At 57.5% G+C, this 21,694-nt stretch overlaps 1 protein-coding gene across 1 annotated transcript; it reads right to left on the bottom strand.

Moving 5' to 3' along the window:
* Positions 1-5,790: 5,790 nt before the first annotated feature.
* Positions 5,791-21,374, bottom strand: LOC119112442 (carboxyl-terminal PDZ ligand of neuronal nitric oxide synthase protein). Its single transcript, XM_037236630.1, has 2 exons — positions 20,142-21,374; positions 5,791-6,908 (listed from the first exon to the last, which is right to left on the bottom strand). The coding sequence occupies exons 1-2, from the start codon at positions 20,988-20,990 to the stop codon at positions 6,576-6,578; spliced, it is 1,182 nt and encodes a 393-aa protein (XP_037092525.1). The 5' UTR covers positions 20,991-21,374; the 3' UTR covers positions 5,791-6,575.
* Positions 21,375-21,694: the final 320 nt, after the last annotated feature.

Here is a 21,694-nt window from a genome sequence, read left to right as displayed (position 1 = left end):
TCGAACATCGCAACCAGGGCAGGGCAATCTCACCTCACGTAACCAGCGTCCAGGAAGAGCGTATTGAAAAATCACCAGAAATGCGTGGCGTAATTCATGGACAGCTCTCACCGGCGCATTCCGCTTCCCGACAGTGCTAAGCATGCCTCCACAGCGTCATTTCCGGTCACGTGACGATCACTAACGAAATGTCTGACCGCTGCATTGTCGGGGAACGGACAGCCGTTACGTGACCCGCCCTTTCCTGCCGACGGCCCATCATCCGGAATACGTACGTGCCCGCAGGCTAACTGCATCCACCAAGGACTTGCCCACCGACACGTAACTGCTTCGCTCTGTCGAGGGGTTAATAGTCGACCCGTGTCTGCCCTCAGGCAGGCAAGTCCCTTCTTTTCATCGAGGGCTGGTCATTCGGCATGTGGTCCAGCTCGACTGCACACACATGCTCGTACCTATGCGGCTCTTCTCCTCCAGCGAGGCTTCATCAGCCCGCGCGCGGTCCCTGCGCTTCACTGAGGCTCCGCCAGTGGACGTAAAGCCCTTCTGCTCGCCCGAGGACCCGACAGCCCGCATGCGGTGCCTCGGCTCCACCGAGGTTTTGTCGGACTCAGACCTCTCCCCCCCCCCCACGGCCCATCAGCTGACACATGACCTCTCTGCTCCGTCGCCGATCCGTCGCGTCGGTCCCCCCCCCCCCCCCCCTCCTCTCGCCGACGGCCGGCAGTTACAAAGACGTCGCTAGCCGAGTGAGGCCTTCATCGTCGCTTTCGGCGCGTGGCCGACGGCACCTCCCGGTGAGAAATGAGGGCGGATGGGGCCGCAAGCCACCGCCGGCGCGGCGCCGCGCTACAGAGAGACGGCCGCCGGCCCTGCCCGGCAGCGGCGTGGTGGGACGGCTGTGTGCGACCTCGCGGATGGGTGGCCGGCTGCCACACGGAGGTGACACCGACCGCGCTCGCGGGATGAAAGGGCATTAGTGCCGGCGCACACATCCCTTTCGGTTGGTTTGGAGCACACCTTTGAAAGTACGAAACATAAGCAGACGCCCGCATTAATGCTGTCCTGCGTACCGACGCCTTGTCGGTTTCACATGACATGCACAAGGCAACATACTAAAAGTGGAAATCGCACAAATTTGGCGGACTGCTGAGAAAACACACCTCAGACTACATCCATGCCAAAAGCCGGCTGCACGAAAGTCCATCGCTTCTCTATGCAATCCTTCATCCTTGAGCTAGGCAACGGAGCGTGCATAATTCTTGGTTACCTCCTGCATCAAGGCAAATCATTCACCAATAAATGGTACGACGCCAAAGTGAGTAACGCTGTGTATTACGTACAGGGGCGTATGCAGGACTTCACATTCGGGATGGCCATTACTCAAATTATTTGCTTAAAAATACATTACAGCGTGCCGGACATGCATGCAATTTCTTGCACTCCGTACGACAGCGTCGCACATCTGGCTGGCCATCTTCTTATGTTTACCTGTCTACCTTGGTGTTTTAAACGTCGGCATTTGCTCACATGCATATCAATGCATGACAAAAATAACGAGGTACTGGGCACACGCACCCGTCGCTCCCCCTCTTGAAAATGACCTCGATTAGACTGCTTTGTTTCACACACACAAACACACACACACACACACACACACACACACACACACACACACACACACACACACACACACACACACACATATATATATATATATATATATATATATATATATATATATATATATATGTGCGTGCGTGTGTGTGTGTGTGTGTGTGTGTGTGTGCAGAGTGTTTTACGCCGAATAGCTGGAATGCAATGCAGACTATTATAATATCCCCACCTCAAAATACGCGCTGCTGTAGCGAGCGCGCCGCAGCTCTAGCAGCTCATTCCTTTCCATACGCATATTCCTTTGCATGCTGCCACCATTGCCGCCTCTTGCTTTACTATCATTAAACGTCTGCTATGGCCTTCACGATGTTTACTCGTGCGATAAAAGTGCGTGTTTGCTACAATCGACCACAGCAGGAAATCAGCTGTCTTGTACGGCAGCGGAGGCCACACTGCGGGAGAGCTGGGCAATGGGACAACCGTGGTCCTTCCCTCCTTTCACTCAATGCAAGGCCGCAGGGATCCATTAATTACTGCCGAAGATGGAGGCAAAGATATACTGCCCGACAGCCCGCCGCTAACCTTCAGCGCTTCGACTCTTGCAGAGCTTTTCCTCGAAAATCCTTGGATATCGCCGATGAAAAACGCCAACGACGAGAGCGATAAACGCTGCTGCGGCATTCCCCCCCGGGCCCGCTCGGAGGCCTCGCCACCTGCTGAAGGAAGCCAAACGCGTGGCTGCTGACCGAAGCGCTCGTTTTTCCCGCGTGTGATGCTGCATGTCCGTAAAGGAAGCCGCAACGTGACACAGAAGCGTCGGGTGCGAAAGGTCCTTCAACTTCGGCGCCCGTATCGGTATAAATGTCAGGTGCCGCGACCCAGTGACACCTGCGCTGCGTGAACTAGGCTGGCGCAAAGTCGACACGAGTCAATATGTGGACGCAGTATCTCACTCCTTCGAGATATCCCACACCCCCCACTCGCCTTAGCTGCTACGTGAGCGTGCAGTTGGCCATATCTAAGGTGTCCGCCAGAGCCACTCTGATGTGTCCGCCCGAGCCACCCTAATGTGTCCGCCCGAGTCACTCTGTGTCCACCCGAGCCACTCTGATGTGTCCTCCCGAGCCACTCTGATGTGTCCTCCCGAGCCACTCTAATGTGTCCGCCCGAGCCAACCTAATGTGTCCGCCCGAATCACTCTGCGTCCACCCGAGCCACTCTGTATCCGCCCGAGCCCACTCTGATGTGTACCTCCCGGTCCGCCCGAGTCACTCTGTGTCCACCCGAGTCACTCTGATGTGTCCTCCCGAGCCACTCTGATGTGTCCTCCCGAGCCACTTTAATGTGTCCGCCTGAGCCAATCTAATGTGTCCGCCCGAGTCACTCTGTGTCCACCCGAGCCACTCTGTATCCGCCCGAGCCACTCTATTGTGTCCACCCGAGTCACTCTGTGTCAGCCCGAGCCACTCTAATGTGTCCGCCCGAGCCGCTCTAATGTGTCCGCCCGAGCCACTCTAATGTGTCTACCCGAGTCACTCTGTGTCAGCCCAAGCCACTCTGTGTCCACCCGAGCCATTATGTGTCCGCCTGAGCCACTATAATGTGTCGGCCCGAACCACTGACGCTGCGAACCGACCAGCTGTCACTGCTGTCGGGTGTCCGGACTGAGCTTGGGCGTACGCCGTTCGTGTCTCCGTGCGTCTAACGAATGGAACGTGTTGCCTGCAGATGTGCGTGCGTCAACGGCCGCGATCGACGCGGCCCTCGAAGGTACCCTGACCACCTATATGGCAGTGTAGTGAGTGTAACTTGCGCTGCGGGGGGCCTTTTTATTCGTAATGTTTTTAGTGTACTGCCTTTATCTGCGATGTTTTTAAACGCATGTATACTGTATGTACATTGATGCGAATGCTGTAAATTCATTGTGGTAACACTTAAATACATATCATCATCGTTATCATTATCATCGTCATCATTAGCATCATCAGATTAGACCTACCTGGCAGACAATCATACAATTAATATCTAGCAGGGGAGCGTTCGGGCCAGGACCCGTGTGAATGCAATGTCAATAGCTAAGGCATTACTTCCGGCGCGAACCATGTTGGTAAGTACACACCAGCCCTCATGGATCACTGTAACAGAAGGCAGCACCGTTGGGTTTACCAGAATCTGCTCCTACAGCGCACTTAATCTGTGACATCAAGCGTTCCCCGCAGCAGCCCGTCCCTTCCCTTTCTTCCTTGTTCAACGCCAGGTAGTGCGTCACGTTCCAGCTCCGCATCTGAGCCGCATCCACCTCATTCCTGCAAGCTCGTGCTGGCTTACCAAGCTCCCTCCTTCGTCGGCCGGAGCGGGTTTCTGCACTTACGTACCATCAGTTACATCCAGGCGGCAGCAAATTGCATGCGACAGCTCATCTCGGGTCGAGGGTAAATAATCTGGCCACAGGAGCCAGAGCGTTCAAGTCATTACCACCTCCCAACAGCGACCCGATACATCGCCACGTTTGAGTCGCGCTGCTCCGTCTGCTCCAGGCGGTCCGCAGAGTGCAGCGATCGTTACACTGGGCGATTCAGTTCCCAGTCAGTTCATCCTCCGTGCGGCCCCAGCCCTCTCTAGCAAACTCCGTCCCTTTCCAGACGGCTCCATGACTCTACAACAGATACTGGCCCTTTCCAGATGGCCTCATCCGTTTTCAGGCAAGCCCGTCCCTTTCCAGACGGCCCCATCCCTCTCCAATAGATCCTGTCCCTTTTCAACAGATCCCATCTCTCTCCAATGGATCCTGTCCGTTCCCAAACGGCTCTCTCTCCCCTCCCCCCCCCCCCCCTCTCTCTCTCTCTCTCTCTCTCTTTGGTGCTCTCCTCCCGCTCTCTCTCTCCCTCCAATAGATTCTGAACCCTTCCGGACGGTTCTGCTCTTCTCCAACAGCTCCTATTCCCCTCCAATAGAACTCGTCCCTTTCCAGACGGTTCTGTCTCTCTCCAATGGCCCCTGACCCTGTTCAGACGGTTCCGTCCCTCTCGAATAGTTCCTGCCCCTTTACAATAGATCCCACCCCTCTCCAATAGATCCCGTCCCTTTCCACACGGCGCCAACCTTTCCAACTGGTTCTGTCCCACTTTATTCGCCCCATTCCTTCCAGTCGGTTCCGTCTTTCTCCAGCCGGTCCCGTTCCCTCCAGTCTGTCTCATCCCTATGCAGTGAATCCTATATTTTTCCAGCCGATCCCGTCCCTCTCCAGTCCGTCCCAGCCCTCTTCAGTTAACTCCGCTCTTCTCTGGTGCCACACCCTTCAATTGATCCCGTCCCTCTCCAGTCAGTCCCACACCTCCCTATCTAATCCCATTCCTCTCCACCTGATCCCGCCCCTCTCCAGTCAGTCCCGCCTCTCCCCAGCCTATCCCATCCCTCTCCAGCCAGTCCCGCCCCTCCCTACCAATCCCATTCCTCTCCAGTTGATCCCGTCCCTCTTCACCCAGTCCCGCCCCTCCCCAGTCAGTCCCGCTTCTCCCCAGCCCATCCCGTCCCTCTCCAGTGCGTCCCATCCCTCTTTACTTAGTTCCGCTCCTCTCTGGTGTCGCAGCCTCCAGTTGATCCCGTCCCTCTCCAGCTGATCCCGTCCCTCTCCAGTCAGTCCCGTCCCTCTCCAGTCTGTGCAATCCCTCATCAGTCGGTTCCGTCCCTGAGCCGTCGGCTCGCTGTACGGACCGCCAGCGCCGCCTGCCCGGCGGGCAAGCGTCCCCCGCTCCCGGCGACGCCGCCAACCTCAGCTGCCAGCCTGCACGCCAGATGGCGTGGTCGCGTCGGCCGCGACGCATCGATTCCCGCCGAAGATGGGACTAATAAGTCTCGCTTCATTAGGGCGCCGTCGGGCGCGGTCCCCGGCAGCCGGCGTCACGGAGCCGCTCGCCGGCGTTAGACGAGGCCATTCAGCCTGTGTCGACGCATCGTTAGCGACGGAGCCGACGGAAACGAAAGGCGCCGGCAGCTTTCTGCCGGGCCGGCGCGGTGTGAGATGAGTACATGCCAGACGCCGTCAGGTCTGGTCCCGTCCGACCACGGGGCGGCGCAGCTGCTCTGGAGAAGCTCGCGCTAAATCGATTCCGACGTTCGCGCCCGTCGTCCGCTGAGGAATTACCCGCGTTCCGCGAAGGCGCGGGAAACAGCTGGTCACAGCTTGGGACGTCTATTAACTTAATCACACGCTACACAGAACAGCAACAGCGACACATGTCCTCCGGGCATGCGACGACCTGACATCGGATGGAATGTTTCGTTTGTATGTACTATGCATGATACGCAAGAATGGCTGGGTCCACGACTCGCTACTGTCGTCCGGACCTTTGTTCAGGGAAAACGACTACCTTCAGAAAATACTGAGCGCCACTCAGCTCTCGGAAATGCATTACATCAGATCAACGTCAATGATTATGTCCGGCAGCAACGACAACCCGCCGCCTCCAGCCCACACGGCGTGGGGGCTCAGGCCGCCAGGCTCAGGTGCGTGTCACGTTCCCAGGAAGACGCAGCTCCTCCGCGCCCACACTCGCGTGCACTCGCACCACACCACCGACGGATACACAGAGGCGCCGCCGGTGCGGCCCCCCGGCGCGCACCGGGACAGCACGAGCGGCGCCTCCCGGCCACCGCCGCCGCCGCCGCCGCTGCTCGGGGGTGCGAGTGTCAGTATGGCAGAGAGTGCGGACGCCCGGGGGGGGGGGGGGGGCGGGGCGGTGCGCCTCACCCCGACCATGTCGGCCACGCTCCGACTCGTGTGCCGCGGGACGCATCACGCCAGTCCGTGATCAGGAGGCGGCGCGGGCCCCCGTCAGTCCGTGGCCAGATGCGTCGCCGACCACCGTCGGCCGGTGCCCCACAGCTCCGCCAGTCACGGCTCGCACAGAGGAAGCGGTGAGGACCTCCTCACTGGGTGACGGTCACCGTCCGCCCCCTCATCAGGTGGTGGTGTGGCGGGCCCAGGCGCCGCGCGCCAGCCGACCGAGCAGGCTGGCCGGCGGCTCGGCGGCGGCGCTGACCGAGCTGCTGCCCAGGCCGGCGTCGATCGACGAGGCGCCCGACGCGCCCGCCTTCAGGTCCTCGACGCTGGCCGACCGGCTGTCGCTGCTGACGGGAGCCGGCGGCGGATGCTCCGACAGCCGCAGCTGCGTCACCAGCGTCCTGATGTGCTCCAAAAGCTCCTTGTTGTGCAGCAGCAGCTGGTGCGTGCGCGTCTGCGCCTCCAGTCTCGCCGTCGTCTCGGCCTTCAGCTGGTCCCGCAGCAAATGCACCTGTAATAGACGAGCGGGGCCGGTCAGCCGCCGTCGGATGAGCGCCTCCGGTCAACTGCGGAGAAACGGGACGGAGCGTTCAGTCAACAGCGCGCGGACACAAAAAAAAAACGCCTGGCCAACTCGGAAGGCGTCGAAAAACCGACTTGTTCTACTCTTCGTTCGAAAAGCCACGACAGCCACGGCGCAGCTGTGCACTTAAACCGCGCTGGTCAAATGCAACTAGCCAAACGCAACTAGTCGCACGCCCCATGCTAGCGATCAACTCTAACCTGCTGCGTCGATCAGCAGACAACAATCCCGCAAAAAACTTCGTGCCAACATGCACGGTGTCGCTCCTCTCATGACGCACAGGCTAGGCCGGCCGAGCTGCCAGGCTCGGCTGGTTCCCGACACTGGTTTGCCAAAAACCGTCCGCTGTCGAACGGCGCTAGCCCCGACAGCCGCAATCTTCAAACCAGCGTCCGTCGCAGGCCCGCCATGACACGCTATTCTACAGCATTCCAGGCTGCAGCACGCAAGCAGCAGTGGGCGGTGGGCTGTAGCTGCGTCCGAACTGAGCCTAAGGGCCAACGGTCGCGCCGCCCGCCCCTCTGGGCCTAGTCCGTCCAGCGGTCCCGCGTGTGCGTGACGCTTCCAATCCGACTAACGGGTCGGTCAAAGCCCGCACAAGCTGCAGCGCGCGCGGCAGCCACAAGCCGGCGGGCCGAGGCGACCGAGGACGGCGCCAGGCGCCCGGCCATTCCGGCGGACCGGTTCCGGGCGACGGGAGGCCGCGCTCGCCGTCCGTTCATCCCCAGGCCACGGCGAGCACCGGCCGACCGGCCGCCGCCACCCACGGGCCGGTGACAGCTCTGCAGGGCCACACAGCAGGACAGACTCGGACGGCGTTCACCTCGGAAAGGCATTAATGGAGGAGCCGGCGACTTGAGCGGACCATTACGCCCGCTTCAATGTAATGAACAGCTATATCGCTATATCGCCGCGTAAGACTGTGGACAGTCTGGCGAGACGCACAGCTTGGACGGCTCCATTTATCAGACGGCGCCGAAACCAACGAGCGTGAACCCAACGAACGTGAACCCAAACGAACGGGAGGGTAAACCCGTCCGCAAGGTTTGAAGCTGTGCTGCGCACAACGGTCTCCGTTCCCGGCGTCCAAAGCCGTTGAGAACGGTTGAAGCTTATCTAGCGTTTGAACGTTGATAGGAGGGTCCACACGAGCCACCCTTTGCACCAGGCCCGATGACAGTGGCAGTAGCCAAGACCTAGCACGCGGACGCCCCTCACTTCCCGTGGGACGCGTTCCTTGCTGGGCTTGAGCCCTGACGCGTACTGAATTCCGCGAGCTTCCATGGCGGCCGTGGCTAGGGCGGCCCGACCTCACAGTGACCTTGGCTGTCCGTGGCGACGGCCAGGGCCCACAGCGCCACCGCCCACGTCCACGGCCGCTGCGCCACACGGCCAGGGTGAGGCTGGGGACGTCAGGGCTGGGGGCACTGGTCCGGCCGGCTGTGCGCGAGAGCACCGCGTAACGACCCGCGCCGTCCTCGACGCCCCGCCGGCTGTCCGAATCCTTGCTCCGCTAGTGGTGTCTGCCCTCCCAGTCAGTAACAGCCCCTTAACGCCGTGATCTCCGCGGTCGGCGCGTCCCCTAAGACGCCAACGACTGGCCATGAGAACTACAGCCTGAACACGGACAACGCCATTCATGAGCCACCACGGGCGTGCCACCTGGTATCACTGATATATAACATAAGTGCAAGATCGAGGTGACAGCTGTGTAAGTGATCTGGAAATTTTCTTCGCGTCATGGCTCCGCTTTCTAACGAGAATTAGTGCTTCCCACGCCTCTAAGTTCTGATTCGTGATAGCCTTGTTCTTCTTATCCGCAGAAACGCTCACCCAATGTTTGTACTACAAATGTTGCGAAACACCACTCATACAATGTACACCCAGCATTCCAAGGCTACATCATTAACTCGTTCGGTAATGAAATATAACTTTGCCATTTAAATATATATGTATATATGTATATAGGTGTGTTAAAATACATAAATAATTAGATATAAATATATATATATATATATATATATATATATACATATGTACACCTTAAGTCTTCTCCGGCAAGACATCTGATTGCGTCATTTCCTAAAACAAGTTTTGCAAGGCACATTGCAGGCTGGTGAAATACCTGTTGTTCACGATAGAATGAACATGTAAGCTCACATTTCCTAGGACAAACCTACTGGCCTCTGTTCTACACATGTACGGCAAAAATAAAGCCGTTCTAGTCATGGCATGGACAGTTTCCACTGCCCTGCCTCTGCTGAACAAAATGCAGCTGTCAAGCATCACCTGTCCATCAGCGGTCATCGTGTCCCGGTATGGTAAACAGGACGGCTGTGCAGCAGCAGACTGTATGGCTCGGCTGGCAATCACGTCCAGCCAACACATGGGGCAGGGCGGCCGGCCTGCTCACTGATCGATGTCTGGCGCCGCCGCTAACCGGGCAGCCGTTTATGCAGCCGGGCGCGCAAACATGTCATTCGACTACCGATCTGTCGTGTCGATCGGTGCCCCATGGCGATCCAGAGAGACCGCATGCTGGGACACCTGCTCACGGGGCGCTATCACGCCTCTGTAGCATGAACGCTTTATAGTGATAACGGAATGTATACAGGAACACAACACAGGCGATCTCCCTTCTGCAGTCAGCGAACGCAGCCCGAGCCTCGCGGGCTGTAGAACTGTACCAAGTAAGGAATCGCATTCTTATTGACAAAACCTATTCATTTCTCCATGGCGAGTTTGTATCCACTACCCTTATATTTACTCCCCGCTCTACTTTCTTCAGAGCCGCACCAGCGTAACCAACACTCGGTGGCGTCGGGCGCGGGGAAGCGCGCCGAGATCACATGCTTCACGCGCTGGCCGGGCGGCGTCCCCGAGCTGTTGCGTGCAGCTCTCAATAACGCGCTGGCCGAACGGCGTCCCCGAGCTGTTGCGTCCAGCTCTCAATAACGCGCTGGCCGAACGGCGTCCCCGAGCTGTTGCGTCCAGCTCTCAATAACGCGCTGGCCGAACGGCGTCCCCGAGCTGTTGCGTCCAGCTCTCAATAACGCGCTGGCCGAACGGCGTCCCCGAGCTGTTGCGTGCAGCTCTCAATAACGCGCCGGGCGTCACTGAGAGCTTGCCTTACGGGGCCGGCCGGCCGGAGCCATTCAACTCTGCAGTGCAGCTGCACTCGTCTCCGAGCAACGGCACGGGAGGGCGACCCGGCTCTCAGGGATCCCGAACAGGGGCATGTCGCAGAGCTGCCATCGAAAACACCGCCAGCTGTGCGACTTCGTGGCCATACAGTCACTATGAGACCAGCAACTGACTGAGAACGAGACGTTCGATTCGAGACGTTCCAAAACTACGAGATTAGAGACGTAGGTATGCAGCTGAGGAATTACGATTTCCGTGGTGGTTTCGGGAACACCTGCGCACGGAAGGCAGGGCAACCGGATCGAAGTACCTTCTCGACTGTCTTGTTCTGTTTTTACCGACGGTCTGCATTTTACAAGACACGTGAACCTGCAAAATGTCGAGATGGACAAAGCATATTTCGTGTCTCATCCGTCAGTCAGAAGAAATACCGCGCAGCCATTTTGATCATTGCTACTCTTTCCTTCATTGTCAAGAAACCAACAGCACAACACAGACACCAGGTGTAGTCATAAGACAGGTTCGCTGTGGCCACGAACCAGACTGCGAACCGACGGGTCTTTACCAGATTTGTGTTTGTCTCGTCCTGGGCGGGGTCGATTCCGACCCTGTCCCACAACACATGGTTGTAACAAAAAGCAATACAAATATGTAAGAATTCTGCTGCAATATTCTCAAGTCATTCGAGTGGAAGCTATGCGGTCAGGGGGCCGCAATACCGCCACGTCGCAATATCGCCGATGTTTTACCACACTTTTCAATTCAGGTGGGACTTACAACATTCCAATCGCAAAAGCCCTCAAGAACGAATGCAGCGGGTCCAGATCTCAGCGATGGGTTATGCAAGCGACCTCAGACTAATAGCAACGGGGGAGAAAACAGACAATGGTACCAGCAAAACGGCGGGTCGATGTGTGCACATGTTAATTTCGCGTACCGTCTCGCTACAACACAAAGCGTGTTGTTGATTCCTTCCAAAAATTTCAAGCAACATACAATACTGCACGGTCACGACTAAGTATATAAGAAATGGCCGCCATGGAATCTGGATGCAGTAATGCTCAGTTGCATTCCTTCCGCCAATCGCAAATACTGAGGGGGTCCGGTATGAAATAATAAATTCTTTGAAAGCAGCCTCACCAAGATATTTTGCAGATGCGTTAACATACAAGACCCTTTGCAAACTATTCGTTACAGCCCTTCCAGCGTGAGTACCAACTGGGATTTCAAGGTAACATGTCAGCGGTGCATTGCACCAGAATCTGGGAGAGCTATGAGTGCCGCAGCGTTTCACGGTCCGGCTGATCACGGCGGTCATGAATGCCCGCTCATGGAGCCGCTTGTTTTCACGTGTTTTTTAGGATCGATGTCGGATCTCAGCAACCGAGGCAGAGAACATGAAACCCGCTGTGAGGCGCCGGCGAACACCTGCCGGCAACACGCCTGCGGACCTCGAACCCGTCCAGGTGCGCCACAACTGACAGCAAAGCGCCAAATATCACCTTATCCTGCATCGGTCGCGGGTGGCAGACGCTGTGGGGGGGGGGGGGGGGGGGGGGGTAAGGAACCGTGAGGGCTTAAATTCTGCTCAATGCGAACCGTAGCCAAGGTAGAGGTTCACGCGCTGGGCGATGCTTTAGTCAGTTTCAAAAACTGTCATTCAATTCTTATCGACTCCGTCACTTGAAATTGTTTGGCCAGACCGAATTCAGTGCAAAACAAATTATCAGAAGAGGTCATAGTCCGGTTTTCCTTAAGAGTAACTATGGATGTGGCCACAGTTACACTCCAAATTTTAATTCCTTAAAACTAAACCAATGAAACCAAAAATTATGCCAACAAAATCGATTGCGTTGCACAGTAATCGAGAGCAGTCTCACCAGCTCAGTTGCTTATTGCACTCGCGACATGTTTACGGATGGCTCGTTGCGACAGATGCATCATTTGACTGTAAATGATGCATAAGTTGTTGCCAATTACTCCCATCGCTTGTTCCTGTCAGCAGGTTCCCTTCGCTGGAACTGGCTGGCAAAAATCGTTTCAGCCGGCCGCGGCCCAACGCTGAGTACGCAGTCATGGGTAAGCTGGCGCATCACTTACTCCGTCTAACTGGCGCATTATCATATACTAAAATATAAGGCCTGGGTCTTTTCCCACCAGACATCTGGGCACAGACTGAAGCAGCTGCGTCACACCGCGTTGGAATACGGGCCCGTGATGCTGTAACTAAGTTGCATGCCTCCAGCATTGGGCACTTTGGGGATTTCAGGCCTTTCTTCTGCTTTGGCTGCTTCAGAACAGCCCATTTATCTGTACTTGTTCAGTTACACCCGTCGGGCACAGACGGCTGCTGGTTGACCTGCTGACGGCCCGGTCCCTACACATGACCTCGGCCGGAGAGGAGGGCTCCTGGTGACCTACCAGCACGCCTCGGACGTGCCAGGTGTAATCACGTTGTCGGACGAACACCGCAATTGTACCCATAACCTGGCCAACAGTCTCTCGGTCATGTCCACTCCGCCCGCGCCGTCACCCGTCAGTTGATAGTCCGCACGACGGCGGGCGTTTGGTTCATACCACGACGAGAAGCCGAAAGCCATTGGACATTCGGCGCACATCTGCTTGCTGTTGTTCTCACATCGCGGAGCCACAACACGGATCGTATTTGAGAGAGCTGCTTTAGACGGAGGCCGGGATCGCGAGCCAGCGCGTGCTGGAGCACCACCGGGTCATACAGCACGACTGGGTGATCCCCGCCGAGCGCGCTGGACGGTGTTTACACACCGCAGTCGCTCGCGAGGCTCTGACTTGGAACTTCTCCCAAAAGGTAAACAAAGGCGGTCACACGCTTGTCGCATTCCATCCTGTCCAGGCCTGGTTCGCGATCGCGCACGACTCCCGCCCACTCCTCTGGTTGGGTGCACACAGCAAGATCTCTCCCATCTAACTCCGCAACTCCATCCGGCTCCATTTCGTCCCCGTACCTTGGCCTGCGCCATTTCCGTCCTGCACTCTAGCCCCGATTCATCTGGTATTCATTCCCACCCTGCTCTTTCGTACCCTTCCAACTGTCTGCGCTACTTCCAGTCTGATATCTGACTCTGGTTCACCTCTCTGAGCCATTTCCACCCTGTGTTCTGGTCCAAGTCCATCTGTTACAGCCCGGGTTCACCCGCCCACGCCACCCCCACACAGCGCTCTGGTCCGGGTTCACCTGCCCACGCCATCCCCACGCAGCACTCTGGTCAGGGTTCACCTGCCCACACCACCGCAAACAGCGCTCTAGGACGGGTTCATCTGCCAATGCCAAACCCAAACCAACGCTCTGGGACAAGTTCACCTAACCACGCCACTCCCACACAGCGCTCTAGGACAGATTCACCTGCCCATGCCACCCCAACCCAACGTTCTGGGCCAAGTTCACCTGCCCACGCCACCCCACACAGCACTTTAGGACAGGTTCACCTGCCCACGCCACCCCACCCAACATTCTGGCCCAGGTTCAGTTGCCCCCCCCCCCCCCCACCTGTACGTGTCAACGTGCATCATGGTGTTCGTTGCGCCACGCCCCCCCCCCCCCCGCCGCTAGGCTGCGCCATTCACAGCCTGTGTTCTGACCCGGGTTCACGTCGCGCCATCCCAACGCTCCACTGCTTCCCTCTGACCGCGCCACTTCGCGCCCTCTCTAGTGGCCCTGTTCAGGTGGCTGCGCCATCCGTTAGCGGTCGGGCGCGGCCAGTTTCCCCGTCTCTGGCGGAGGCGGTGCGGTCCGGTCCGGCCGGCTTCAAGGCCACCGGCCGGCGCGAGCAGGCGGCCCGACACCGGGTGCACCGGCCGCCAGACAAAGCCAGCACGGGACGGCCTCCGTCTCACACGTGCCGCCCGGCGCGGCCGGCACTGGACACACCGGCAGATCAGGCCGGCCCGCCGGCACCGGACACACCGGCAGATCAGGCTGGCGCGGCCAGCAACGGACACGCCGGCAGATCAGGCCGGCCGGCCGCACCGGCCTCAGCGGCCCTGGACACACTGGGTCGGGGGACCAGCTAAGACCGGTCTGGACACACTAGGGCGGGAGATCAGTCAGGAGCGGTCTGAACACACAAGGGCAGGGGACCAGCTAGGACCAGTCTGGACACACAGGGACGGAACCAGCCGGGCCGGCCTGGACACATCAGGGGAGCGGGGACCAGCTAAGACCGGTCTGGACACACTAGCGCGGGAGATCAATCAGGAGCGGTCTGAACACACAAGGGCAGGGGACCAGCTAGGACCAGTCTGGAGATACTGAGACGGGACCAGTGAGGACCGGTCTGGACATACTAACCAGTCAGGGCCGGTCTGGACATACTCGGGCGGAGAACCAGTCCGGACCAGTATGGACATACTGAGACGGGACCAGTAGGGACATATCTGGATTCACTGATACAAGGTCCGTCAGGAAGGTCTGGACCCAGCGGGATAGGATAAGTCAGGGTAAGTCTGCACACACCGGGAGATAAACAGTGGCGATAAAACAGAACAGAACAGAACGCAACGCGACAGGACAGGACAGAGCAGGGCATACGACAGGCCACATGACAGGACAGACCAAGAAAGGACAGGACGGGACGAGACACAACAGGACACGGTCTGCCGGGTCCCGTGTGGACGTGCGTGCCTACTGAGGTTTAGGCAATATCGCGGGGGAGAGTGGTATCGAGCCCACGAGTGGGCGCTAAGCTGCCAAACGAGACGCCAGCCGGCCGACCGCGTGCTCGCAGCGTATAATCCTCTCCCCAATGGCCAACGGGCTCAAATAAGCTAGGAGGGCAGAGTGGTAGCAACGCTCCTCAGAGCCCAGCGGATCTCCCAGGGACCAGAGCTGTCCCGACATCAACAGCCATGCGGCACCGCTCGCTGAGCTGACGGACGTAGTCAGTGCCGCGCCTCAGCCCCGGCAGCGGCTGGCCGAGACGGGAACCAGTGATATTGCTACGAGCCCGGTCCAGGGCCTGAGAGGGCAGCCGGACGCCGGGGCGCTCGTGTGACAGAGCCGTCTGACCCATCCTGCCCAGAGGCGACTGACAGCACTGCAGAGTTACAGGCGTTCGCCGCCGTCACACCCTGTCGGGGCAGGAGAGCAACCTGAACGCAGCCACGGTGCGACGTTCCGTTGATACTCAACACTGACGCCGTGGCGTCGCACTCGCTAGCCGATGCATCCCCAAGACCCGTTCTGTAACGAAGCCCAAGGCCCGACGTGCGCCCCAGGACCCGGCGCGCGACCAAGGTCGAGCCGCTGCCGAACTCCGGGGCGTGAGACCGAAGCTGCCACGCGGCGCCCGCCGCCATCCGCCGACACATCGCAGACAAACGACCGCCGCGCACGGTGAGCGGCGCGCCAGCAGTGCCGGCGCTCCCTGGCGCTTCCGCGTGTGCCGGTCACGCGGCCGTTTGGCGCCGGCGACAGCTTCCGCCGCGTGCGAGTCGTTCTGGCCCAGTAACCTCGTTTGTCGCACTGACGCGTCGCACCGTCGACCCGTAGTAAAAGTCCCAAGACAGCGCAGTCGAGTGAAACGATCGCGTTACACGAGGCGACAGGTGGTACCACGCACCCGGGAGTCCGGCGAGGTGCGCGGGCGCCACTACGGCGGAGCTCTACCCCAGGTGACCGTCCTTTTAGGGGCGGTTGACTCATCTGCGCGGCCGCGGCGGCGGTCGCCAGTCTCCGATGCGGTCGCGGCTGCATTCTCAGCCACTGACATCAGCTGCCGCGGCGCGGCGGCGAAAACGCGGCGCCGCGACGAGTCGCGCGGGCGCGCCGCGCGGCCGACCAGCGTCACCCTGTCCGCGCCAATGATGCCAGGGTCGATTAGCCGCAGCCGGCGTGACCAGGCGTCACGCACGACACGGCACACGGCAGGCGCACGGACCGGGCGGCAGCGGCTGTCGGCCAGCCTCCACCGGGAGGTCAGCTGGCCGCAAGAGACAACTGGTGGGCGAAAAAATCGCAAAACTGCTGGAAATCGCCAAGTACGAGTCACACGCTTCCAGAAGGAACGGTGGTACTTTCAGCAGACGTGAAGCCGTGGAAGTGAAGGAGCGTCTCCAGACGTCGGCGTTCCGAAAACAAATTTGAAGCTGATTGTTTTCATGTGTTGTCATGGGCCATGTCAGCATTCCATGAAAATGGAGGTACCACCGTAACCACGGATCCTCCAATTCCTTCACTTGTGTGGGGAAGGGGATGCAGCACACGCGTCAAGTGAAAAGCGACGCTTGCCACCGAACTGGCGATGAAATCGTGAATTTTTACAACCGGCAACAACGGCCCCGCCCGATGGCACCACAAGTTTACGTTGCAGGATAAAGGACGATGATGACAAGGCAAAACGATTCAGTTCGGATCCAGCGGTCGACGCTACCACGTCAGAAGCAGTTAACATCCAGCCTTTCAAACGCTCGCTCAGCAATGTTCACGACATTGACAGCGCCCCCTATTTGTCAGGAGCAGCCGAATGACCTGCGGCGGAAAAAGCCACCCAGGCCCCAGTCGATCGGTTAATAATGGATGGCAGCGACGCAGTCACTAACAACATCCCGCCGGTGGCATTCCACCCGGTGCCCGCTGTAGCGTCACTGTTTATGGCCGGCGTGAGCGTTTTTGTTCGGCGGCACCGACTTTCGACCAGTTGCGGGCGCCGCGAGGCCCAAGCGGCAGCCGTCGCAGCGCGGCACGCCGGGGAGACGGTGCTACGGCGCCGGCCCACACACGAGACGCCGTGCCGACTCGGTGAGCCTCGCCAGCATTCCTTCCGGGTCAGAGCGTCTGACTGATATTGGGACCACAATGAAGACGGTTGGTGGGACTTGGCAAGTGCAGTTAGTAATCACAGGATGAGGCGAAAAAATAAACAGGTCTGCGTCGTGGCATGGGAATGACAGAGTATCTGGGTGTTCTTTCCGTCAAGCACACGAATCGCCCTCTGGGGCGTGCTGTCGGCCGAGTGCGCTGTTTGCGGTGGCGGCCGCCGCTCTCGCCGCAGCGCGTGACGGCGCTGCCGAGCCCGGGGCGCCGGGTCACCCTCTTACAGGCTGATCTGTCCCGAGCCACCGCGGCGGTGGCAGCCGCCAGCCCCGAGGGCCAGTCTCGGTCAATATTGGACCGCATCCGTCGCTCCCAGGGGGCGGCGGTGCTGATTGTGCGGCCGGCGGAGCGCGTCGAGCCGCGCCGGCCGCCGCACAAACACGTCGCTCGGCCGCCCGGCCCCACCGATTAATGGCGGCGGGCGCAGGTTCGGCCCGAGGAAGCGTCAGACCGCCACCCGGTGACGCACGCCTTCGGGCTGACGTCACGGGCACGGCTAGGGCGCGCTTCGTCGGCTGGGTGAGCTCCAGTGACAAAAACAGCCAGCAGGAAGGTCTGATATTTTGAGATGCTCAGCTCGAGGAGCGAGTTGTTGTCAGGTTCGTTCTCTTTGCGTCAGCGGATGTGGAATTTTCGTCCTTGAGGGAGCTAAAAACATTAAAAGTTTACTTCAAATAATTTAATTAGGCCGAGTCCTAGATCCCCCGGCTGAAAACGGAACGAAGCGGTCGGTTGAAAAAGAGACGCGAAGAGATCGCAGGACCACTGGACCGGCTTCGGATGACCGAACAGAGCCTATCGAGCTGACCCAGCCGCCGAACTGAACGGACGTTATCGGCCCACTAACTCACAATTCCCACCAAGGCAACACACCAGCTCAGACGTGCACAAGGCCCACGACCCGCTCGATTAGGATATCATACAGACCTCATTCTGCTGCTCTTTAAAGATTCCTCGCCGATTATGTTTCATAACACACAATGACCGCAATAATTTCTTACCAAATCATCAAAATTCGCGAGAAAAACCGCTACTGCTTCCCTTTTCGCCCTTTATCAAGCGGGCGGACAACCAGCAAGAGAATCCTGTCGGCAACACACACCACGACCAACACCCGACCGCCAAGGAGACCATCCATCACTGCGCATTGGCAGCTGAAACGGCCCGGCCGCCAGAATGAAAACAACCAGCCCAAATGTAATCGCTCCGGCTCAGTTCTGATTGCCTGCATCAGTTATTCATCACGTAACTCATTAATATCTGCCGCCCAGTGACGGCTGCGCGGCGGTGTTGTTTTACCGAGTCCCGCAGAGCTCCCCATGCACCTGGCCGGATATGCGGCATACCAGAGCGGCTGGGACGGCTGGGGATCACGCACAGCGCGACAATAAGATGGCCGGCACTGGGAACGACCAGCCAAAACAACACCCAGCGAGAGCGAGAGAGAGAAAGGCAGCCAATGCCGAGGAAGCACTGGCCTCAGCCAGCACCTTCCACCACCCAGCTCGACCAGATGGCCCCGAGCAGAACGCACCACAGCGCCGCCGACGGCTGCCCCGGGGGCGCCCGGTGCCGCCGTCACCTGTCAGCGCCCCTCCCCGCACCGCGGTCGGCCCGGGCAGCGACGCGACAGGCGACCGACGCCGCTGCGACAGGCGAGCGGCGCCGCGACAGGCCAGCGCCGCAGCGTCGGCGGCGGTCGGGCGGGTCGTGCCCTGTTGACCGGAAATCGGGCCGGACGTGCTCGACAGCCGGGCGCGTCACCGCTCGAGCCAGCCGGCTGCAGCGGGCGCCGGCGGCAGCGCGGCACCGGGCGGACCCGGAGACGGCCGGGGAGCGGCCGCGCGGACAGCACATGACATCAGCGCCGGCCTGGCGCGGGGCACGCGCCCGCCGTGGTTAGGTCCGGCACCGCAGCCGTCGGGCCGCACAGGCCGTGCTGCCATGTAGCGACCCTACATCCCTAAGCGTTTGGCAGGCCGCGTGGCGTCGCTGTGATGAAAAGCAACGCTAAAAGCTGAAAATTCGACTTAAACGCGAGCGATGTTAACACGTCTCGATGAGCTCTCGTGTTGAAAATAACTGACCATCAAGACCTTTACCATAAGGTACTGGTTGAATGGCGATATCCGGCAATACTTGGTAAACTATTATGACGAAACTTGAAACTTCGAGGCAGTTTGGTCGCAGGTCGTAAGTGTCGTTGCCAGTGATACCCAATCGTAATTTTAGGCTGCATCGACTGCTTATGGTCACCAGAAGTGATATCCACTCGTCAGCATCAGTGCTGACTTGTCACGTCGTGCTTTCCCATACTATATGTATGCCAATGGTTCTTCGATCACGCACAATAACCAGTACCCACCGGTATGTTTTAGATCAGCTATTTCGAACACATAAAATAGTAATTCCAAAACTGGAGGTTTTCTTCATGACCTATCTTTCTCACATAAAGTTCACTCATCCCCGGCGTTCAAGCCTGAGCTGGCGTAATAGCACAGCAACAAGGTCATTGGTATGTTTCGCCCAATTCCGAGAGGCGCGCCGTCCCCATTGTTCCAGCAGAGTAGACCGGGTCACGCTCGGCTGAAAGCGATCCAACCGGGCTGGTATTCACTCCTGACATAACCTCCGTAACGTTGGTGTGCGCATGACCAACTGCTAGCCTTTGGATGAGTGAAAACCACATCACTGTGGGTGGTCCATGAATTACGTTTCGCATTTGGGTCATTTTCAACGCGCTTCCCTTCGTTACGGTGCGCTAGGCACACCATAGCAAAAACGTGCCGTCAGTTTAGCCCCTAATTAGGCTAAAAGCGCGAAACACCGACGGCGTGCTGCTTGTGATAGGAAGCCAACCATTTCCGGTCTTAAAGTTTTAAAACATTTGTTAAAGACTGGCATAAGTTGCAATCACACCTGAAGGTAACCTTACACCATTCACCCACCCTTGTAACTTCAGTTATGCCCCATCACCCTCTCCTCCCTTCCCTCTCTCCAGCACACTGCATAACATATGAATGGCCTCTGATGTACCATTCTTCTCAACCCAAAAATAATTGTCTTGAAATATCCATTTCTCACCAACATTTGCACTGTCAAATGACACAGGGAGTTGGCAATCTGAACAACACATACAGCATTGGGCAGCTGACAAAGCAACCTACCTGAGCCAAGGCAGCCTTTGTCTGTTGCTGTTGCTGGATGAGCTGCTCCCTCAATAGCTGCTGCTCATGGTGAGCAGAGAGAGGAGTGCCTGCATGTGGCAGAATGCCCTCCAGCCCCAGTGGCTCTGTCAGAGGTGAGGTGAAGAGCTCAGCTGGCAGGAGAATGTTGCTACCTCCAGGTGGAAGAGACAATGGCTCCAGCTTTGTTGGCCTCCTGAGATTTGTGTTTATCACATCTGCAGAGTCATAGGGTGGCAGATCCATACTCAGTGGGTCTGAGGATGTGTCTGTAGCCCTGCGCACATGTGCACTCAGATCTTCACTGCCGATGATGCTCTGGGCAGCATCTTCCCCATCATCCCCACATTCCAATTTATGGCACACTTCAAATGCTTGGCCAACAGTCCTAACCACCTTCATGGCCTGGCTCTTCTTTGCTGCTTTGAAAACACTACACTTAAACACATTTGAATGAGTTTCCCTGGCAATGTAGCTAAAAATTTTCAGATCCTGTGAATCATGAGATACATAAAATATCCTGTAAATTGGATGGTGCATGACTAGAAGCTTGTTTTCTTCTGCAGACTGGTTTTTCTTTTTGTTTTTCTTCAAGGAAACCTTGACACCTTCAGTGCTAACAACCAGTGAAACCTTTTTTTTCTTCAATCCCTTTGCTTTGAACTCATATCGGATCCGCCTCATAGCTGCAACAATTTCTACCCTGCTTGATGGGCGTGGAACATCAAGAGTTCCGATGTATTTTGCTTGGAAAGAAATGCCATGCTGGAATGCTTCTTCAGGTGTGGAGAGGAATGCGACAGTCATACTCATCGTTCTGCACCAGATCATATTGCTTTTTGGTCATCTTGCCTGTGATGGTCACTAACATAGGCTTGATAGCTACCACACCTTCCCGTTGAGTTTAAAACCCCCACCTTTTCATCAAGCACTCAAATTTTCACAGATCAATCCTTCCAGCCACTGTAAGTTGCTGAGGCTACATCGCCACTCAACACCTGCAGATGCAGAGGGCAGATCTGTGAGGGATTGTCTTCAGTCAGTGCCCTCACGCATCAGATGACTGATACATCCCTAGCTGTCTGGCACATGACAGGGTGCACATTTTGATGTGTCGTACACAAGTAGCTCCGTGGAAAAATTTGGTAACACGCTGAACGGCAAATTCACCTCACCACAGCTGAACCCACCACCTCGCCCACCCACCGCCTCGCTCCGTACCAAACAACGGAGCGATCTCTCAGTTTCACAACGAAGCTTACGAACCAGGGGATTTGATAGTTCGTCCTCACAATCAGAATAGCACAATATTTCCATATATAGCAATCATGTAAGCAAGTGAATTAAATACATTACAAATTTAAGATTTCTTTCAAAATCGTATTGATTATATCAATGCAATGAATAAATAAAGTATTCTTGCCACATAATTGTACGTGAACGAACATGGCAATAAATAGGAGTGCATCGCATATGCTGCACTCTGGTGGTAGCATAAGCACCAAACGCAACTGGGAAACACATTTAATTAGACG

The sequence above is a fragment of the Pollicipes pollicipes genome, unplaced genomic scaffold, assembly GCF_011947565.3.
Source record: "Pollicipes pollicipes isolate AB1234 unplaced genomic scaffold, Ppol_2.1 Scaffold_7261;HRSCAF=8764_pilon_pilon_pilon, whole genome shotgun sequence".
In the NCBI taxonomy this organism is placed as follows: domain Eukaryota; kingdom Metazoa; phylum Arthropoda; class Thecostraca; order Pollicipedomorpha; family Pollicipedidae; genus Pollicipes; species Pollicipes pollicipes.
This window is presented reverse-complemented; position numbering and strand designations above follow the sequence as displayed.

Bases quoted from the DNA above. Each gene is read 5' to 3' on its own strand.
- LOC119112442 (XM_037236630.1), bottom strand. From the start codon at position 20,990: ATGATCTGGTGCAGAACGATGAGTATGACTGTCGCATTCCTCTCCACA. The intron at 6,909-20,141 runs GTAGGTTGCTTT...CGTCTATTACAG, and splicing joins CAAAGGCTGCCTTGGCTCAG to GTGCATTTGCTGCGGGACCA.